This window comes from Zonotrichia albicollis, chromosome 1, assembly GCF_047830755.1.
Source record: "Zonotrichia albicollis isolate bZonAlb1 chromosome 1, bZonAlb1.hap1, whole genome shotgun sequence".
Lineage (NCBI taxonomy): Eukaryota > Metazoa > Chordata > Aves > Passeriformes > Passerellidae > Zonotrichia > Zonotrichia albicollis.
Window position 1 is genome coordinate 131,653,499 of NC_133819.1, and position 18,879 is coordinate 131,672,377.

General features: G+C 36.1%; 1 protein-coding gene across 5 annotated transcripts in view; it reads right to left on the bottom strand.

Annotated features, from left to right (window-relative positions):
- Window positions 1–18,879, bottom strand: part of VPS13B (vacuolar protein sorting 13 homolog B) — a 431,489-nt gene that overhangs the window by 173,560 nt on the left and 239,050 nt on the right. For all 5 annotated transcript variants that reach the window (XM_074554422.1, XM_074554431.1, XM_074554441.1 and 2 more), the window contains exons 26-29: window positions 11,378–11,549; window positions 10,214–10,328; window positions 7,464–7,605; window positions 5,284–5,692 (exon numbers count right to left, since the gene is read on the bottom strand). In XM_074554422.1, coding sequence (XP_074410523.1) covers window positions 5,284–5,692; window positions 7,464–7,605; window positions 10,214–10,328; window positions 11,378–11,549 — 838 coding nt within the window. The remainder of the gene's footprint in view (window positions 1–5,283; window positions 5,693–7,463; window positions 7,606–10,213; window positions 10,329–11,377; window positions 11,550–18,879) is intronic.

Below are 18,879 nucleotides of genomic sequence, written 5' to 3' on the forward strand. Positions count from 1 at the left end.
AAACTATTGTAATTTAATTTCCTCAGAGTTTTATCACACCACTGAGTCCTGGTCTGTGACTTCTCATTCTCTCTGACACTTTTGGGGGGGTTATTTCAAAATGACTTCAGACATTTTATGACATATTCTTTGTGATCTGTTTGTTTCTCCAATAACTATTTGCTGAAATATCAGCATGTAAACCACTCTGAATTGTGCACCCTTTTTATTATGGGCCTATATCTTTAGATGTAAAACATTACAGGATACCACAGTATAACCATCCTGGTAGCATTTGGAATCGGCTGCAACGCACATGGGAAGTTCAAACACAAGGACTGAAACAAGAGAATCTGAAATCTGACACATATACATAGAACAAGATGTAATGCTGGACAGTAAATTTCACATCAGTAACAAAATTAATCCAAGAAGAAAAAAAATCTCTGCTTTCCACTTATCTCCATAATTTTCAAATTTCAGCCACATGTAAAGTTTCTCAGTTTTAAAAGCAGTGGTCATATTAGACAAAAACCAAAGTTCTGCCCAGAAATAAAACAGCACCATATTTTTTGTAGAAAGCTAACTCTGTCAGCAGGCACAAACAAAGCACTTGGATAAGGCTGTGCTCAGAAGACTCCATATTAACTAGGAAACTCTTGAGCAGGTGTGAAGCAAGTTCAAAGAGTTCATCATCTGAAGGTTCACTGCAAAACCTGTGTGAGATGTAACAAGGATGGAATGACATCACAACAGCTCCCACACCAAGGAAGTTCTGCAAGACTCTCATATATGAGTTTTGAAAACAAGATTGCAGTAGAAGATAGTTTAAATATTTTACTGAAGTGTGAAATGTTTGGTGTGGTAAGAACCAGCAAAATCTATAATCTTAAAAAAATGTTTTTTTCAGACCAAGTACTGTCTTGGTGAAAGAGGCACCATGCTTTACAGCTAAACACGTATAAAGACATGTATATTTTCTGAACAGATCTAAGAAATCACAAAAATTCTATGATATTTTCAAACTATTGAAGGGGATACCCCAGTAAATACATGGCAAAGTGGGAACACAAGCTCTGATACACAAGTGTGTTAGCACACAAGCCATCTATTTAAAAGAACCTGATGTACTTACAAAATAAAGACAATCCTTTAGACCCCCTCAAAGCAAATCAAAACTAATTACATATGGTTTGGTTGCTAGAAATAAGACACAAGAGTTAAGCTGATGAAAATCTCCATTTTTTGACTAAATCTGAGCTCATATTTTCAAAAAGTAGTAAGTCACTGTACTAAGTACTAGAATACTGCCACTGTACACTTAAGTGTTGGGTATTTGCTTTCTAATACTCACATAAGAAAACAGAGTGATGGTATTAAATAAATATCTGATTATAACCTCAACTCAATTACGTGGCAGATGCCTTATTCTTGGGAAATTATTCTTAAAATATATCTTAGGCTAAGAATTTTAATTTTTCTCTTACACTTAGCAAAGCAAAAACAGTACAGGGCTACCCATAACAGTCTCTGTTGTGTAAGAATTTTAGGAGATTTTTTCAAGGCTGGGCATGGACCTTTCGTGTACAGTTTACTGTAGGTCAATAAATAAGCCAATCTTAAATCAGAAAGAATCACAGACATTAATATTATCAGCTGGTTTCTAAAAGATCATATGAATTCATATCTCCATTCATTATCCACACTTTTCAAAATACGGGAGTAATGTAGTAAACAATCACAGTCATTGCAGATATTTAAAAATTTGAGGGGAAAAACATCTCTGCTACATTTTAAAAACATACTTACAATTTAAGTACATTTACAATATAATACTGCACATATATTACTTTATACTTACAATATAAATACAATCTAGGAAAATCTTACAGACTCAAGCATGAAGATGTTGTTCACAATCCCATTTGGTTTTATTCACTCATTTCAGTCATCTTTTTGCTGAGCTAAATATATTATGCTCTTTTAATCCTTCCTTTTAAGCCTCTTTGTCTAGCACATAACATTTTTGATACTTTTCAGCACCCTCTCTACTTTTATCAATACCCAGTTTTACAACAGAAGGCAAATTGGACATGATATTCCAGCATCTGCCATATGCAGAAGTACAGCTACCTCCCTCATTTCTTTTCCCTCAGTCCACTGTGACCCACAAGCTGTTTCAGCCACTGTTTCCCAGGATAGTCTCTCCAGTCCTGAAGACCCAGTCTGTGTAAATCTTCCTTGATTTATAACTTTAGCTTTAGAAGATTTACTGTACTTTCTACAAGCAGTATGCAAGCACAGTAACCCAGATGCTTGGCCTCAGGAAATGCTTTCCAACATTTGCTGATGATAGCAGCAATGGTTTTATATTTACTTTCAGACTATTAAACACCAATTTCATTTATTATTCCCAATTGAGGAGTTTTTGTTGTTTTTTTTTTTAGATTCCTGGTTAGCCATTTTAATTCATTTAACATTTCCACAGAGAGAGTGTGGGGATGTATTTAAATTAAATACCATGAGACAAAATGTCAAACTCCCTTGAAAAGTCTAAGCATATCAAATCTTTGCAAAAGTTTTATCAACTAAGAATTAAAACCACAATGAACAATGGAAATCAGATCTTTTTTGAACATCTAATTTCCCATGAAACCATATTCATTATCATGTAAAAATATGTAATTTTTTATTAACTGAATCATGTAATATTTTTTCCTTTATGTTCTCCAAGGGCAAACAATAAAACTACCTGTCTTAATTTTATTTGCACATTACACTTTTCATTTTACTAGACAAACCTTCAGCTGTCTAAAATCTGTTTTTCCAAGGTGTGTTAAAAATTAGCCTCAGAAGACCAAGATCTGTGAGCACAACTTACTCAGCCTGACTGATTTGAAACTTTAATAGTAAGTGAGGAGGATGTTACAGACCATATGTTATGACAGACTTCAAAGTAGAGAGTCATGCTCATGTGACAAGAATATATCACTTCTACAAATGCAGGACATACATTTATTCAGTGTGCTGCCTTTTCTTTTTCACTATCAACAAATTCATCATGTCCTTTATAGTGATTCCTGATATTTTGCTCCTAGTACGTACAAGAAAGAGTTGCTATTGTCCTCAAACCAGCCAGATGTGGATTTTTTCTGTCTTTACAACTTCTTATCAGTTTTTTGCAATTTACAATTTTTACTTATAGTCTTCTGCTATGCAGTAATTCTTGTTCCTACTTGTCATATATTGCTTTCATATATTTAGCTACCTTTACTTCATGGCTGAGTAAGTGTGGGCTGTTGGCCAGAGCTTGAAACACCACCTGATGTGTTAACAAATCAAACTCAGAGAAAGCAGCATTGCTTATTGCCAATGACAGAATGCTGCCCTCAAATCTACCACAAAAAGAAATGTTAATTGGTGCTGCTGCAAAAACTGTGAAACTAAAATACTATAAAATTGTGTGGGTGTAGTCATGCATGCATGTATGCAAATTCCTCAGAACAAGAAACATGATTTTGATTATTTCAGTGTTTGTCCACCACAGTTCATTGTGGAAGTTGCAAGAAAACAACAGATTTGCTTTTTTTTTTTTTAACTATACATGTAAAGACACAATTACTTGTGGAGTTTGGGAGGACAGTTTTTGTAGCTATCAGTATGCACAGGGTATGAACAGCAGACAACTGACTAGAAGAGAAACTGAAATAATTTTTCTGCTTTCACTGCAGTGATGACAAATTGAAACACCCAAGTCTTATTGGACGGAAAATCTCTAATAGTCAATAAATGATGAATGAGGATCTTATGGAGGCATATCTCCAGAACATTTAACACTCTTCTGACCTAACACAACAGAGATGTGCGCCTTATTCAACTCTTACTCCTTTTTGTTTCTAATTTCTATTGTTCTTGCAGACAATAAGCAGGAGAAGAGAGAAGTAGTTTATTTCATGTTCATAAACAAATGAGACTCTGGGAAAATCTGGGGTGAAAGAAGAAATGAAAGAACAGTACCAATTTTTGTAGTGATGCTACTTCAGAGTTTTCCAGTGGAAGAGTGCAGCTGGCTTTCTTATTAACTAGGATAATCATCAGTATTTTGCTTTAAAAGCATAGTTTTTCTTCCTACGTTGCCATTAACCATGGCAATTCTGTTCCTTGCAGGCATTCTTAAGCAAGAAACAGCAAAAAGACAGGTTTTTTTTATAATTTCTTTTTAATGAAGTATACAGTTTACAGAGCTACAAAAACCATACTTTTACAAAAGATTTCCTTGACAGCATGCCCTACAACTCCCTTCCAACTAGAATCATAATTCTTTCTTGCCAAGACAGCTAGTCTAATTTTATCTTCCTGTGTTTTCAGCAATCCCAGTTGGAAAATTGTAGAGGATGCTGGCAAAAAACTGATCTGTGCAAATTCTCACTGCGTGCATTTCTTGCAATTAGGTTATGAGAAAAATCTAAAGACTATATTCTTAGGATTATATTGTGTGTTGTATATAATGGTAAAAAAATGCTCTATACCTACTGAACTTGTGTAAATACATCTTGATATTAGTAAAACAACTTTTTTTTAATCTCTAGAAGAATTGTGAGAAGTGAATGTACTCCTATTAGCTGTTACATGGTCTAATGTTAACATCAGCATCTCTCTTTATATATAAAGACTGTAACAGGGATGGAAATATATTTTTATATACAATAGGAAAACAATATCTTACAGAACAAGTATTATCCATCAATCAAATAGCTATTTATGAACATCTTACCCTACCCAAACTCTGTAAATACCTGAAAGCCTCTTACACAAGAGAGCTGGAAGAGCTTCAACTAAAATGCTAAACTGTTGGGCATCATCCATAAGGTACATTTTAATAATATTTTCCAAACTAAACTATCTACTTGCTTTACTACCACATGGTTTTCCAGTTGTCAATGTCCACAAGAGCTAAGGCTCCCTGCTTACACTCCACTGCTTGGACAGGTGTCTATGGAACACTGCACAGTGTTGCGTAAGCTGACATGGAATCACCACTGCAGAACTGGGTTAAACTCTCTGTCCACAATTTTTGACCATTCTTTCTAATCACATTTTAAAAGCAAACTCTATAGGTACCAAAACAAGTATCAAATAAAGAGCTAAAAGGAAATTTAGAGCAAATGTGCAGAAGAACTAGCATGAATGTTAGATGTTTCCTAACTCCGACCTTTAAAACTGAAGCAATGGTCAGTGATTTAACTAAGAGTATTTGTCTACAATATTGAACAGCAAAAAAATCTCAAAAATAAAATACTGTACCTTCTGCAATATGATGATCTTCCTCATTTTTGGGGAAGAAGACTCTCATTACACCTGTGTTGATATAAATCAGAGGCAGGTTGCGGGAAGTCAGAGCGTGAGTCCGCATTGGTTGACCCGGTGACTTCCTTTTCTCCTTCTGACTCCTTGGCAACCTGGCTTGAAAAATGCTTGCAATTGCATTTAGCAAAGGAAAACAGAGGACCACATCAAAGGCCTGAGCAGAGAGAAGGATCTCATGGAGAAAATGAGGAGAACCATCAGTGTGACCTTCTGACAGCTTATGGAATGTTCTTCGTTCATTTCTTGATATCAGTTTGTGCCGGACATTTTTTGTCACAGCTTTGGTGTAAGTGAGAGAAAGAAATCCATGTTGCTGGTGTGAACCATCTAAAAGTTTTGCAGTTGTCTGTTTCAAGGAAAAACAAATAAATAAATAAACTGCTGCAAAAATCTACATGCAACATTCATAAATTACCATATTTCTGATTATTTAGGATTCTGTATTTTTAGTAGCTTTCTACAGTCATCTAAGAGTAAAAAAAAAAACAAAACACCTTTCATTTCAGTTTTTCCACACTTCTCTGCATTGGGTCATCTAAAACCACAGATTTCTGAACATATTGTTCTTTTCTAATTACGTATGTTTCACAAAACTCACATCTAATCAGGAAAAAAACCCTCATTTATTCAAGAAACTAAATTTGCCACATCTTTCTGATATTTTTTAACACAGTTACATATTTTGATTCCTCCTTCATTTAAAACATTTGTAGATCTCACTCCCTTTGCATTGTTCCTTCGGTACGTGCAGACACCACAGCTGGTAAAATATCATTTGGGTACTAAGACAGCTTCAACCCAGTTCCTGTGGGTGTATAAATCACCCACAGTCACTTAAAAAGTACTGAACTGGTTTTGCCTCATCACTTCAGAGTATTTAATGAAAAAAGCTGTGCCACATACTAATGCACATAATTTCATTAGACATTGTGTTGTACTTTAAAAATACCAGATTCCTTTACTTAAGACAGATTAGTCTTGCTAAAGCTGACAATTAAATCCTTAGCTCCCCCAAGATGGAAAGGAGAGTTTATATGTTACCTTTGAAAGATTTTATTCATTTTTATAAATGGAAAAATGTAAAAAAAAATTTTAACAATGTAATAAACATGTTGACAGAATTCTTTAAGATTATTTAAATATCAGTTTAATCATGTAAGGACAAAAAAAACCAACTATGATTTGCAAATAGCTGCTTCTTTCAAGCACAGAAAAAAGCAACTATGTTTTGAAAGTAGCTACTTCTTTCAGCATGTTAAATTTGACAGAAATCAAATTTAATAAAATTTAAACATTGTTAGCAGAAGAACATCTCTTTCTTAAATACACAGGAGACATAGTTTAAATGGTGGAAAACTGGAAGATTTTAAAATTGAATTAATTAAAACAAATTGGTAAATTTATTTACTATAAGAACTGAAACAAACAGAATAAGAGAAAGTATTTCCAATTGATTTTCATGATGAGAATAAATCAGACCATCCAGAACTTTCACTAACATCAAGTAATTTCATAGACCCACAGATAAAGAGGTCAATGTCATAACACATGAAGTTCTTCAAGGAGAAAGAGGCAAGAAGAAAATTACTTAAATATTTCACATTGAGATATCCTGAATCAGCTACTAATCTTCCAAGCATTTAAAAGGAAGACTCAGTTATGGAATTACTATTGTTGCATTATGTAATTAGAGAAGCAATTTTATAAGGCTGCATAATGGTATAGTGCAGTAATACCAAGTACTTAAATCCCTAAGTAGATATCAGAATTACACTAAAAAATGCAACATTTAGTACTGGCTTTTACATATTTGGCCTTCAACATACTGTGTGTGCTCACTTCTAATTTAAATGAATCTCACTGATTTCAGTGGTCTGTTGTTATGTACAAGGTTGTGAACCATCAACCCTCATTCCCCTATCTACTAAAAAATGACAACTATTACTAAAGGATGAGGTGGAAATAACACAAGTTACATAATCAATATCACCGAGAAATATGCTCAGTACAAAAAAAAATTAGATGACAAGAAATTAATTTAAGAGGTTTTTTTCTCTTTCTTTGTTGGCATTTATTAGTGAAAGTTCTGTATTCAAAAATTTTAAAAATATTCTTACAGAAGGAAAGAAGCCAGAGCAGTTACTGAAAGGATCCTGCTTGCTGATAGGTCGAACCAACAAGGTACGTCTGTTCAGCTTGTCAGTACAGGAAAGGAACACACCTCCATATTGCCCCAGAGACCAAGAATCTTCCCCAAGGCTTGAGGTAATGATCGAGGCATGGAAGATAGGAAGGAAAAAAAGAAACAAAAAAGTTGCTGTAAGCAAAAAAAATTTGTTTACATTTAACTTGCGTATTTCGATGTAATTGCAAGATACCTATGCCATATCTTTCCCTAGAAAGCTGAAATTCAATCAGATCAAACAACCAAAAAAAGAGAGATTAAAAAAAGTAACTGTAAAATTTTATATGAAAGGACAACCTACAGCAAGAGGTCAAGACACATGAGAATAAAAGTACAGTAAAATCTTGTGTGTAGAGACTTACCCTGGATTTTCAGCAGACAGCTTTAACAGAATGAGGAGAAAGATTACAAGAACGGAGACACTGTGAATGCAAATCTGTATTCATATGTTACAAAATTGGTATTATTTTAAAAAGTTAGCTTTTAAGTATTAAAATGTGCCTTGTACAGTTCTTGTAACCATTCTTTTTAATACATAGGAGAATAAAGTGAAGTAATTTGCTTCAGAAGACTTATTCAGGTAAGCACCTTAGTTTACCACAGAAATCTCACCAAAAGTTTTTCTCTGCATTGTAGAAAAATTCCTTCAAAATGTCCTGACTGCCAATCTGCCCCTGGCCTGGAAGACAGAAAGTTCACCTTATCTATTCTCTCCTTTAGTTTTAGTCCACAGAGATTTGCACATAGCAAAGGTACTCCAAATAGATTAGAAAATATAAATGAGAACAGTGACAATTTTGTCAAGTGGAGTAAGTTTTGAGTTTGTTGGGGTTTTTTAGGTTTTTTTTTTTTTTTTGCTTGTTTGTTTCCCCTAAAGTTTGTTAAGATATTTCAAATATCTCTTGGGATTTCACAGAGTCATAGAATATCTTGGGTTGGAAGAAACCCACAAGGATCATCGAGTCCAACTCATGGCCCGGCTCAGCACCATCCCCAGGAGTCACACCATGTCCTCAAGATGTCCAAATGCTTCTTCAACCCTGTCAGGCTTGGTGCTGTGACCACTTCCCTGGGGAGCTGTTCCAGTGCCCAAGCAGCCTCTGGGTGAAGAATCTTGTTTTGATATCCAACCTAAATCTCCCCTGGCACAGCTCCATTCGATTCCCTCTGGTCCTGTCACTGGATACCAGAGAGAGGAGATCAGATCTGCCCCTCCTCCTCCCTTCATGAGGAAGTTGTAGACAGCAATGAGGTCTCCCCTCAGTGTCCTCTTCTCCAGGCTTGCACTGCTGAGCAAGTGACCTCAGATGCTGCTCACATGGCTTCCCTTCAAGGCCCTTCACCCTCTTTGTTGCCCTCCTTTGGATGCTGTCTAGTAGTTTAATAACTTTCTTGTACTGTGGTGCCCAAAACTTCACACACTATTCAAGGTGAGGCCGCCCAGGGCAGAGCAGGGCAGGGCAATCCCCACCCTTGCCCAGCTGGTGATGCCGTGACTGATGCCCCCCAGGACATGCTCAGCACTTCTGCATGGTGACATGATTTTAAAAGATTTTAAAAAAATACAAATTTTAACTAGAAAATATTGTATTATATACAAACAATAACTACATTTGCAATGTAGGAAACCAGAAAGGAATCAAAATAATTTTTAAGGCAGCTCATCAGGAATAAAATCATAAAGAAACAATGGTAACATTGCTAAGGTAATATGAAATCACCTTCCTATTGTATACAGGGAACAATAAGCATTCAATAAGACCTTGCAGACATTGGTTCCGAAGTCAAAACAATTTATGCTCCTAAATATTTTAGTTATTTTCAATGCCAACAGCCATGCTGAAGCTTTTAACTATGTTTTTCCACTCAAAGAGTAACGTAACTATTCTATTTTCTCTTAATCTCTTAATTCCTAATGGAATTTTTTGATCTCTAATGGCAAATACTACCCTAGGTGATCAAAGCCTGCACAGGCTCTCTCTCTCTCTGTCAAGACTGGTGTGTTCATGGCCAACAGAAACTAGAAGATGGCACGTGCCATTCTACAGAGCCGTGTGCCTGGGTGCCAAGTGACACAGTCGCCCTGGTGCAGCAAATGATCCAGACAACAGGCCTTGCAGAGTGGGAAGGCAGGCTGAATACACACAGTATTGATGATGCACTGCTTGAGATTAATTACTGAAGTTTTACTCAGGTGTCTGCACAGCACTGTGCCATGTGACACAGCAGAGACCATCAGCTCAGCTCTCTTCATTACATTAACTGCTGCTTTGCCACAGCAACAGATGTCTCTGAAAAATTGAGTTGTTTCTCTTCAGCATGCAAGAGTAACATAACATAAAGCATTAAATAATGGCACTTGCTGACCAATGAACCAATATTTCAGGAATTTCCCATTCTAAAGTTAAGCTAAATTATTTTCTTTTAATGGATCAAGAGAGCAGTAAGTGTGACAAAACCACTCTCCTAAATTTGCAATGATTTCTATGTATTTCTTTGGAATTAGATCTAATTCTCAGGAAACACAATTGTGATTTTTATTACTTACATGGTTAAAATAATTTAACTGAAATTGAATATCTACCTTAATTTAAGTTAAGAATTAAGAAGGAAAAAAACCAAAACACCACCTGCTTTTGTCTTTTAGTCTGAAATCAAAGCATCACAACACGCCGGAATTACCTGTTTCTGTAATGGTCAATATTGAAGCTTTCTATTTTACATTTGATTTTAGTATAGACATCTTGCATATCCACAGAGGCACTGAGATCCTCTAATTCACTGACAATGCAGACTTCTGCAATAGTCAAAGAAAATAAAAATTATTAGTTATTAATCTGAAACTTGAAGGATTTTAAACAATAAATATATCTGAGATCCTATTTCTACTCGGAGTTTTCTCATAAAGCACTTCTTGATTAAAGTGCCACACTAGAATCCAAACCTTTCTATACAAATATATTGAAAAATATATATAAGACATTTCTAGTTTAGGTATTTATAGCATAATTCCTAGGGGGGAAAAAAAGAAAAAAATATTTGTGAATATATTTACTCTAATTATTCTAAATTCTTCTTTCTCTTGTGCAATTAGTTTTTTTAAAATCAAAGGTTCAAATAAATTTCTTGAAAACTAGCCTTAGAAATGAGTCACTTTATTTTTTCACATTTCTATGGGCAATAATGTTAATAGCTAAGCAGCAGTATTTCCTAGAAAAAAAATTGAAGTCCTGCAGTTTATGGAATTTGACTTTCTTTCAAACAATTACTCTTGAATGATAATTCAACTACATCTCAAAGAGAAAAAAAGATAAGCTGTTCACAACACATATTTTACTTTTTAACACAGAAGTTGAAACTTCTCCTCTGAACCCTGCATTAAACTTCCTTTGACTTTAATGATTATATGATGGTGATTATATTAAATTGAAATTTGAAATTACCACTATTAAACTAGAATGGACTATATACGGACATACACAAAATATATGACTAAATCATATAAAAATGAAGCATGATTGGTTCTAAGACAATAAATGCAGCACTCTACAGACATTAACTAACTTATTTCCAATTTAACTTAATCATCTTTCAACATGGAGGGGAAAGTTTATGTCAAAAAACAATTGAATTCTAATTTGCATGCAGTAACCCAACTATGTTTTGTTCCTGTTATTTAAAATACAGCTCCAACCCATTATTTCTGTGTTACAGTGTTCAGTAATGTTGATACAAGCTCTGAATAGATAATACTGTGCTGTAAAATAGGGTGTGCTATTTAAAACAGTACATCAGGAATTCAAATGGAATTTAAAATAGTATATTAGGCAGAATAATGCAAAATACCTGTGCCATTATTTCTAGGATCAGGAGCAAACAATTTCACAGTAATTTTTGGCAACATCCACTGCATCCATAGGCTGACACGTCCACTTGAAACTCCAATATTACTTGTTGTTTGTTCCAACGTAATGGAGTCTGAGAATGGAGAATCATCACCACCCTGAAGAGAATCGCCCTACAAAACAAAAGCAATAGCTGAGAAAAAAAGAAGCAATGCTTTTCGCCACTTCTGGGTTTTTTTTTTCTATCTCAACTGATATGGATGCACAAACTATAGAAATACAGATTCCCAACCAGTATATTTGAATTAAACTATTTGTAACACCAGGAAAAGATAAACCAAGTATTTTTCTCTTTTCTCTGGTAGAGACAACAGACTATGGCAAGACAGAATGGTAAAACTGTAAGGTTTTATGACAGGTCTCCTTGGCATAGCAGACTTGCCTTATTAATGCTACACTATGGAAACACTATCATCAATTTAAAACAAAGGCGAATAGGAATATTTGGAGATGCAATAGCAAAAGGGATATGGAGGCCTGCACATATCTGAAAGGCAAAAGAAGCAAGAGTCACTGGAAGCACCAAATGAAGAGCCACCCAGCAAGGCCATAACACCTACACTATGTACACACTGCATTTGAGCCAATTTTTCCCTCCTTGTATGTGCTTCCCTGTAATTTTGGGAAAAAAAATCAGAAAATAATAGCTTCCTGTAAGAATTGGCAATATTTTATTTGCCACTTCCTAAATACTTCTGTTTAAAACATTATTGTCATTTGTAATATTCTTAAATGTATGAAATGTTGACAAATGAGCTTGTGGAAGCTTCTGTGCCATCAGTTATCTCTGTTTCTTCCCTAAAATGTTAAGGGCTCAATAAAGAAGACACAAAGATTAATGTTTTAGGAGAAGATGATGACAAATGAAAGCTATACTGAAAATTCTGTTATGAAGGCTTATTAGAGCAATGCAAGCATGTTCTGATAATATTTACCAGCTAAAGGACCTCAACCTGCTCCTTTGCTGGATCTTCCAGATAAGGAAAGAAAGACACAAACATATAACTGCTCATCAGCCCCCAGTGTTTACAGCCTATTAAACTGAATGCAAGAGACACATAAGTCACTAATGTCATCCAGAAGCTCCTGAATATCCAGAAGCATCTCCACTTGCAACTCCACCATGTGTTGTAAATTTTCTTCATTCAAGCACAAAGAAAGGAAAAAGGTTTAGTCGCTTTGATCCACTAAGACCAAGCTGTTTCTAAGATTAACAGACCAATAAATATCTAAAGCCTTATCTTTCATTGAAGGTTTGTGGGATTGGGCACTGTAAAATATGATGAACAACATGTTTGAGATTTATCTAATTAAAAGCCAAGATTATTTCTATGGAGACACCTCAGAAGGCAGATCTACACAGTAAGCACTACAATTGGACTGAAACCATTTTAATGTCAGGCAAGAGTCAGAATTCATTTCAACTTCAGATGCTCATGAAACCTTGCCTTCAGTAGCAAAATTAAAGTCTGACAGTACTTGCCTCATTCTGCAGCCCAAGGCTGGAAAATGCAAGCATGGAAGTTCTGTTAGCAATCTATTTTCTGGATGGGTAGAACCTAGCCCAAACCTAATGACATAGCTCATATGGAAGCATTTATGATGACAAATCACATTTTCATTCAATTCAGGCCTACAATTTAATTATAGGTTTCCTAAACTATAAGAGGACACAGAAACAGCAAAGGTACTTTATCTGCATGCAGTAACCTTTACCCTTGAAAAGCTTAGTGATACTACAATTAGGAAGACACCATCTACGATGTCAATAGCTGACTCAAAGAACTTTCCATTCCAGATACTCATTTGTATGAGGAAGGGAAAGCTTGTCCAAGGAACTAGTGTATGCTTCAAGAAAAAAACATGGGACTATAATACCTGAACCAACTTAACAGATGTAAAATGATGTGATGCAATGAAAACTAAGATCCAGTTGACCTTCAATCATCTATAGTGACAGTGGCTTTGCGTGAATCAAAATGCATGAATAAAAACAAGTATATTTCTATTTATTTTTGTTTATCTTATATAAGGCATTATTGCTTACAGCTCTGAACAGATTACCTGAAGAGCCACAGGTGATCATCTTTGGAAAAACTCTTAGACTCCTGAGGTCCAAGAAGCATTTGCTCCCTATCACATTCTAAGTGAACTAACCTCCTCACACAATCCCACCTGAAATATCTCTCCAAATCATGGACTTCGCATCACCCTCTTGCTTTTAGTGTTTGTTTACTCTTCCTCTTCTGTTCTACTCTTACACTGCCTGCAAATTTAATTATTAAATATGGCAGGACCTGTCTCCTGCTGTGTATCTAATAATATTTAATGCCTGCCACAACAGGACATGTCAATGCAGAAACCTCAGATAGCTCATTTCACTATGATGCATCTAGCTCCCAAACTGGAGTGGCACACTGAATATAGGGCACCCAACAAAATGAGGCAAAAAAAAAAAAAAAAAAAAAAAAAAAAAAAAGGCAAAACCTGCTAAATAACACATTCAGGGCAGAGGTTAACTTCCTTCTCACAAGCTGTGACTTGCATTTCCTATTTGCTTCTCCAGCAAAATCCTTCCTGCCTCTGGCCTTTTTGTCCAGATTTTGAACTCTTAATACTATTTGCTAACAGTGTCCTTGCAAGATATTTCCTACTATGTCCACAAAGAGCTCTACTCTCTCCAGTGCCACTTAATTATCCTACAAGGCAGCACTAAATGACAGTGACACAAGAGTAAATATCTTTTCAACATTGTAAACAAAATTCAGTTTTCTTCAAGGATGCCAGCACCTGTCCTTGGAATGAAAAAGTTCCAAGGGGAAAGCAGCCTTGGGGAGTGTCAGGCCTGCAAGCTCCCCAGCAACTGAAAGGATGCAGGCAGAGCAGTCACTTGTCCAGTGCTAACCAGTGTAAGTCCTTGCTTCTCCTGAAATGGCAGGCACCAGTAATAAGACAGTGACATAACCCAGCCATTTTGCTGTCCCCAGCTATCCCTGTGAACCCTCTGCAAACACTAGCCTGCCTTCCTTCAACTGCTCCGCTCACCTGTAAAGCAATGAAAGGTCAGAGTGAAAAATGTATCCTTCCAAACCACAATGCTTTGAGACTCCTATCCCCTGTTTTAATGAGTCTTTATTTGCAAAGTCCTCATTGTAAGAGGACATCAGAGAAGCCTCAACCTATTTCATGACTTGAGATTTCACGCCATGAGAATGGCATTAGTTCTGATCATTTCAATTTCTGACAATCAATTCCTCTCTGTTTCTTTTGTATAACATCCACACAGCCTCTTTGACACTCTGCCTTCCAATAACTTCCCACACCTTCATAATTTGCCTTTGAATGATCACCCTAAAAGATGATGATTCAGTGCTGGACTTTCACTGTATCTGAGACGACCTTTCTCATCAAAACTCACATGTTCTAAAAAGATGGTGGAGTCAACAGTACTTTGGTCAGATCCCTTCAGCTGGGCAGATCTGAAGGAAGGAGCCAACCAAAGAGAATTTCCCTGTGCTGAGATCTTCAGATGGATTCCACAAAGTATCAAGACATAAAATCCAATTAAGGTAAAAAAAGAGAAAAACAATACTTTGATATTTATTTACAGTTCAAGCCACTGTTCTTGACAATGATGATGTTCTGTGGACCCTTTTGTGGCTCTCTATTCCCTGCATTCTATAAAAAGCTTTCATTTTATTTTCTTTTTTTTTTTTTTTAATCTGAGGAACATTTCAAGTTCTGCTTGTACCATAAACATGCTTCATTTTGCCAAACTGTAACTTTAAAATTGTGATGGAATGGGTGGGAATGAGAGACAGTCTCTTCTTGTGTTCCACACATACCCCCAGTCTCCCACTGAATATGTTCCAAAATGGATTTTGAATGAAAATCAACTTTGTTCTAAAATTTTGGCAGGTCTCTACATTTCTGATAGCTGAAAAAGAAGTAAACAATAGCTGATTAAACTTAAAGGGGTACACTTAACAGCAAATACGTATTGCCACCATGATAATTTTTGAACTTTATAATTGGATTCTTTTATTTCTGTAATTTAATGTTTTCAGCTGTTTCATGCATTTTGTTAGGGTTTTTCTCCACAGAGAGCTATTTTTATTTCGTGGTTTGAGTACAAAGATAACTTTACTGTGAAAAAAAGTCACACTAGAATTTTCCCACACTTCTTTTGGATTATTTTTCTGAAGATATTAAATTATGTCTAATGCCTCTTAGAGAATCAGTCAGTTGATAATTTTGGCACAAGGTTACTTCAAACTGGATTTGTGAGATTTCTGAAGAACAGCATTTACCCTAGAGTTACAGATACCAACTCAGATGTATCATTAGAAGCTGGACCTGCAATTGCCAGGGTTTGGAATTCATTCTACCACACAGGCTGAAAATCCCAATAAGGGCCTCAACTCCCTTGGGCTTCACCTCACCTACAATCCTGTACTTGGGTTACTGCATTCCCCCCAGAATTCCAGGTGACTTGGCCTTACTCCCTCCCAGGGTGGCAGCAGGTCAGTGCAGCCAACACTGGGTTGGGCTGAGGTGTCCAGCGCCGATCTCCTGCTGGCAGCCATGGCAGCTGCAGAGCCGGTCCAGAGACAGCCCCAGCTGCTCAACACCCTGTCCCTGGCAGAGGGACACAGTGCTGCCTCTGCCCCCTTCAACAGCTTAACTTCAATTACTACCTATACTTTTTCTGCAGTGAAAGCCTGTGTAAACAGCTGAATTGGCCCATTGCCTCTGCCAGGGGTAGATGCTCCTCTGAAGACAGAACATGTTGTATGACTGTCCTTTGGGAGGCAAACAAATGGAAGAGACTGCATTTCCTCTTAGCCCTCTGTTCATGGTACTGTAACCACAACCATTAGGCAAAGCCAAAGGGCCTGAAAAACAGATGGCCTGAAGTAGCTGACATTTTTTTTTATTTTTTATAAGCTCAAATTCACAGAAAATTTTCGCAGTAAAAAACTAAGAAACTGAAGTGAGACGAAAGACTCTTGTTTCTCATCCAGTTTCAATTTTCATTTTGGATTTTCAGCACCCAGCATGTTATTGTTAAATATGTTTATGCATTACTTTTCTGCTCTGTTTCCAGATCTACTGAAAAATCAAGCCAGAGTCAGAAACTCTGAACTATTTTCCCACAACTTCTCATGCCAAGTCCTAAAATATACAATTTAATTCTTTTACCAATTGTTGCAAATTGACCAATATACTGAGTTTATTTTCTTACCAGAATTTATCTTTGTTCATCAGGAAGATCCAAACATATGAGGCCTTCATCCTTGGCCTGCCTAAAGCTCAGGGATGATCACAGTTTGGCCACACTAATGCTATGCCTTATCAAAATAACTTCTGCATTCTTGCTCAATCACTGAGTTTCCCCAAGGACTAAACACTTCTACCACTGTTTGTACTTAAGTAAACAGTAACAAGTGGCCTGTTGCAGTCTGCACTACCTTACCTTTTCCAAGGCAGTGATGGTAAAAATGATTAACTGTTTCCAGCCTCCAGTATTTAAGCCTCTCACTCATGTTTCCCTGTCCGACCACCACCCAGGCTAAAAGTCAGTAAGCCTAGGTAGCTTTATCCACATCAAATCATGGTGCTCACATCAAGTTGTCAGCACGAAAAGAATTAGACACAGCTTAAAATATAAATCATCCACAAATCACATAAACAAATTACCTTTTTTTTTTTTTTTTACTATCTGATATAAATAGTTGTGCAAGTTTGCTTTCTTCTTTTATAGCAAGTCTGTTGCAGCTGAAAGAAGCTTTAAAAATAATCATGTGTCTCCCACAGAGCAAAACACAGCAACTATAAAATCTCTAAATTTAAAAAATCCCATAGCTATGGCAGTAAGGCTGTTTTTGTTTGACACATTTCAAGATGTCAAGGCTCAAAATTATAGAAATATATAAACAAAATACAGAGTCTGACAAAAAAACTAAATTCTGGAAAATTTCCCCAAGACAAATCTACATAAATATATATTATTATTTAATTAAACTATTCTAATATTGTTCCTTGTTCACTAATTCACTAAATTTCATTTAGATAATTTAGAATTTTTAGAAGAAGAACTTTTCTAGCCAGTGTATAACATTTTTATGAGAATACAAAGAAAATTAAATAAATAATGAAGAACATTTTGCAAAAGAGTAGGATATGAACACTGAACTTGGACCCATATTACTAAAATAATCTTGGTAACACATGGATTAAAACATCACTGAGTAGTTTCAATTAATGCTCCAAGTACAATAGGTACTCCAAATACTGCTGTCTATATAGATGAGCAAAAACAAATTGTTACTTATAAAGCTGGTGGTTTCTGATTGTAATGAGAAATTAATTTGATGTAAGTAGGGGGAAAACCACTATTTTTGTGACCATATTGTTTTCTTACTATTATTGCTTACCTTCAATTCTGTATCCATGGCAATACTTTTCACAATTAAAATAATGCACACGTAGATATACACCAAGGACAAGGCTATTCAAATATTCTACAAACATTTTAGTGAAACAACTTAAGAACTGAAACTCTAGCCCAAACACCTTTTAATGTCAGCTGTTTCTTTGGGGTGTGTGTACAACGCATATAAAAGTAGACACTAGCAATCACCATTTCATCTTCTCCAAACCTGAGAAATAATATAAGCTATACAGAGGGCTAAGACAATCCTGGCCAAAAGCTGAATATGTATTGCAATCAGAATCCAAATTACTGTACATCTGCTTGTGTTCCAGAACTGTTCAATGACGTGTCCCTAAATTTGATGGGGCTATCCTGAGACTGAAAGTCAGTCATTCAGAAAAGCCTCCCTACATTCTTATAGATTTATGTTAAAAACAAAGCACTGAATACATGTGATACCTTGGTATACCTTCAATTCATCTGAGACATTTCTGACGCGCTATTGGAGCATAAACAAGGTCAACTGACTATTTTAACTTGTAAACCTGACAGGGCCACTAAGAAAACCACAAATACTATGCCTGTGCAGTTGCAAAGCTTCCTCTGACCACTCATTCTACTCTATAGCAACTACCTGGTGACTTCTGGCCAATGGTACTCATGGGTAAAGTTTAACACAGCATTCATGCCGATAAAAGCATTAGCCTGCTTTCCTCATGTGGCACAGGACTCCTCCCCTTGCCTTGGATATTTTACAGTCTCAGGCAAACACTGACACTATGATCAGGTACCAGATCACTCCAGGCAGTTACACAGCGTTATAAATTAAGGAAGCAGAAATACATAAACCCAAGTAGCCAATCTTGTATCTGAAGATGCATATCCAAATGCTCATGTGACAGAGCCACAAAAGCAGTGTGAGACATGGACAGCTGGGACAGGGGAATGCACTGAGCTCCAGGAGTAGGTCATAGATGGCACCGTGGTTCAACAGTGGCTGGATGGAG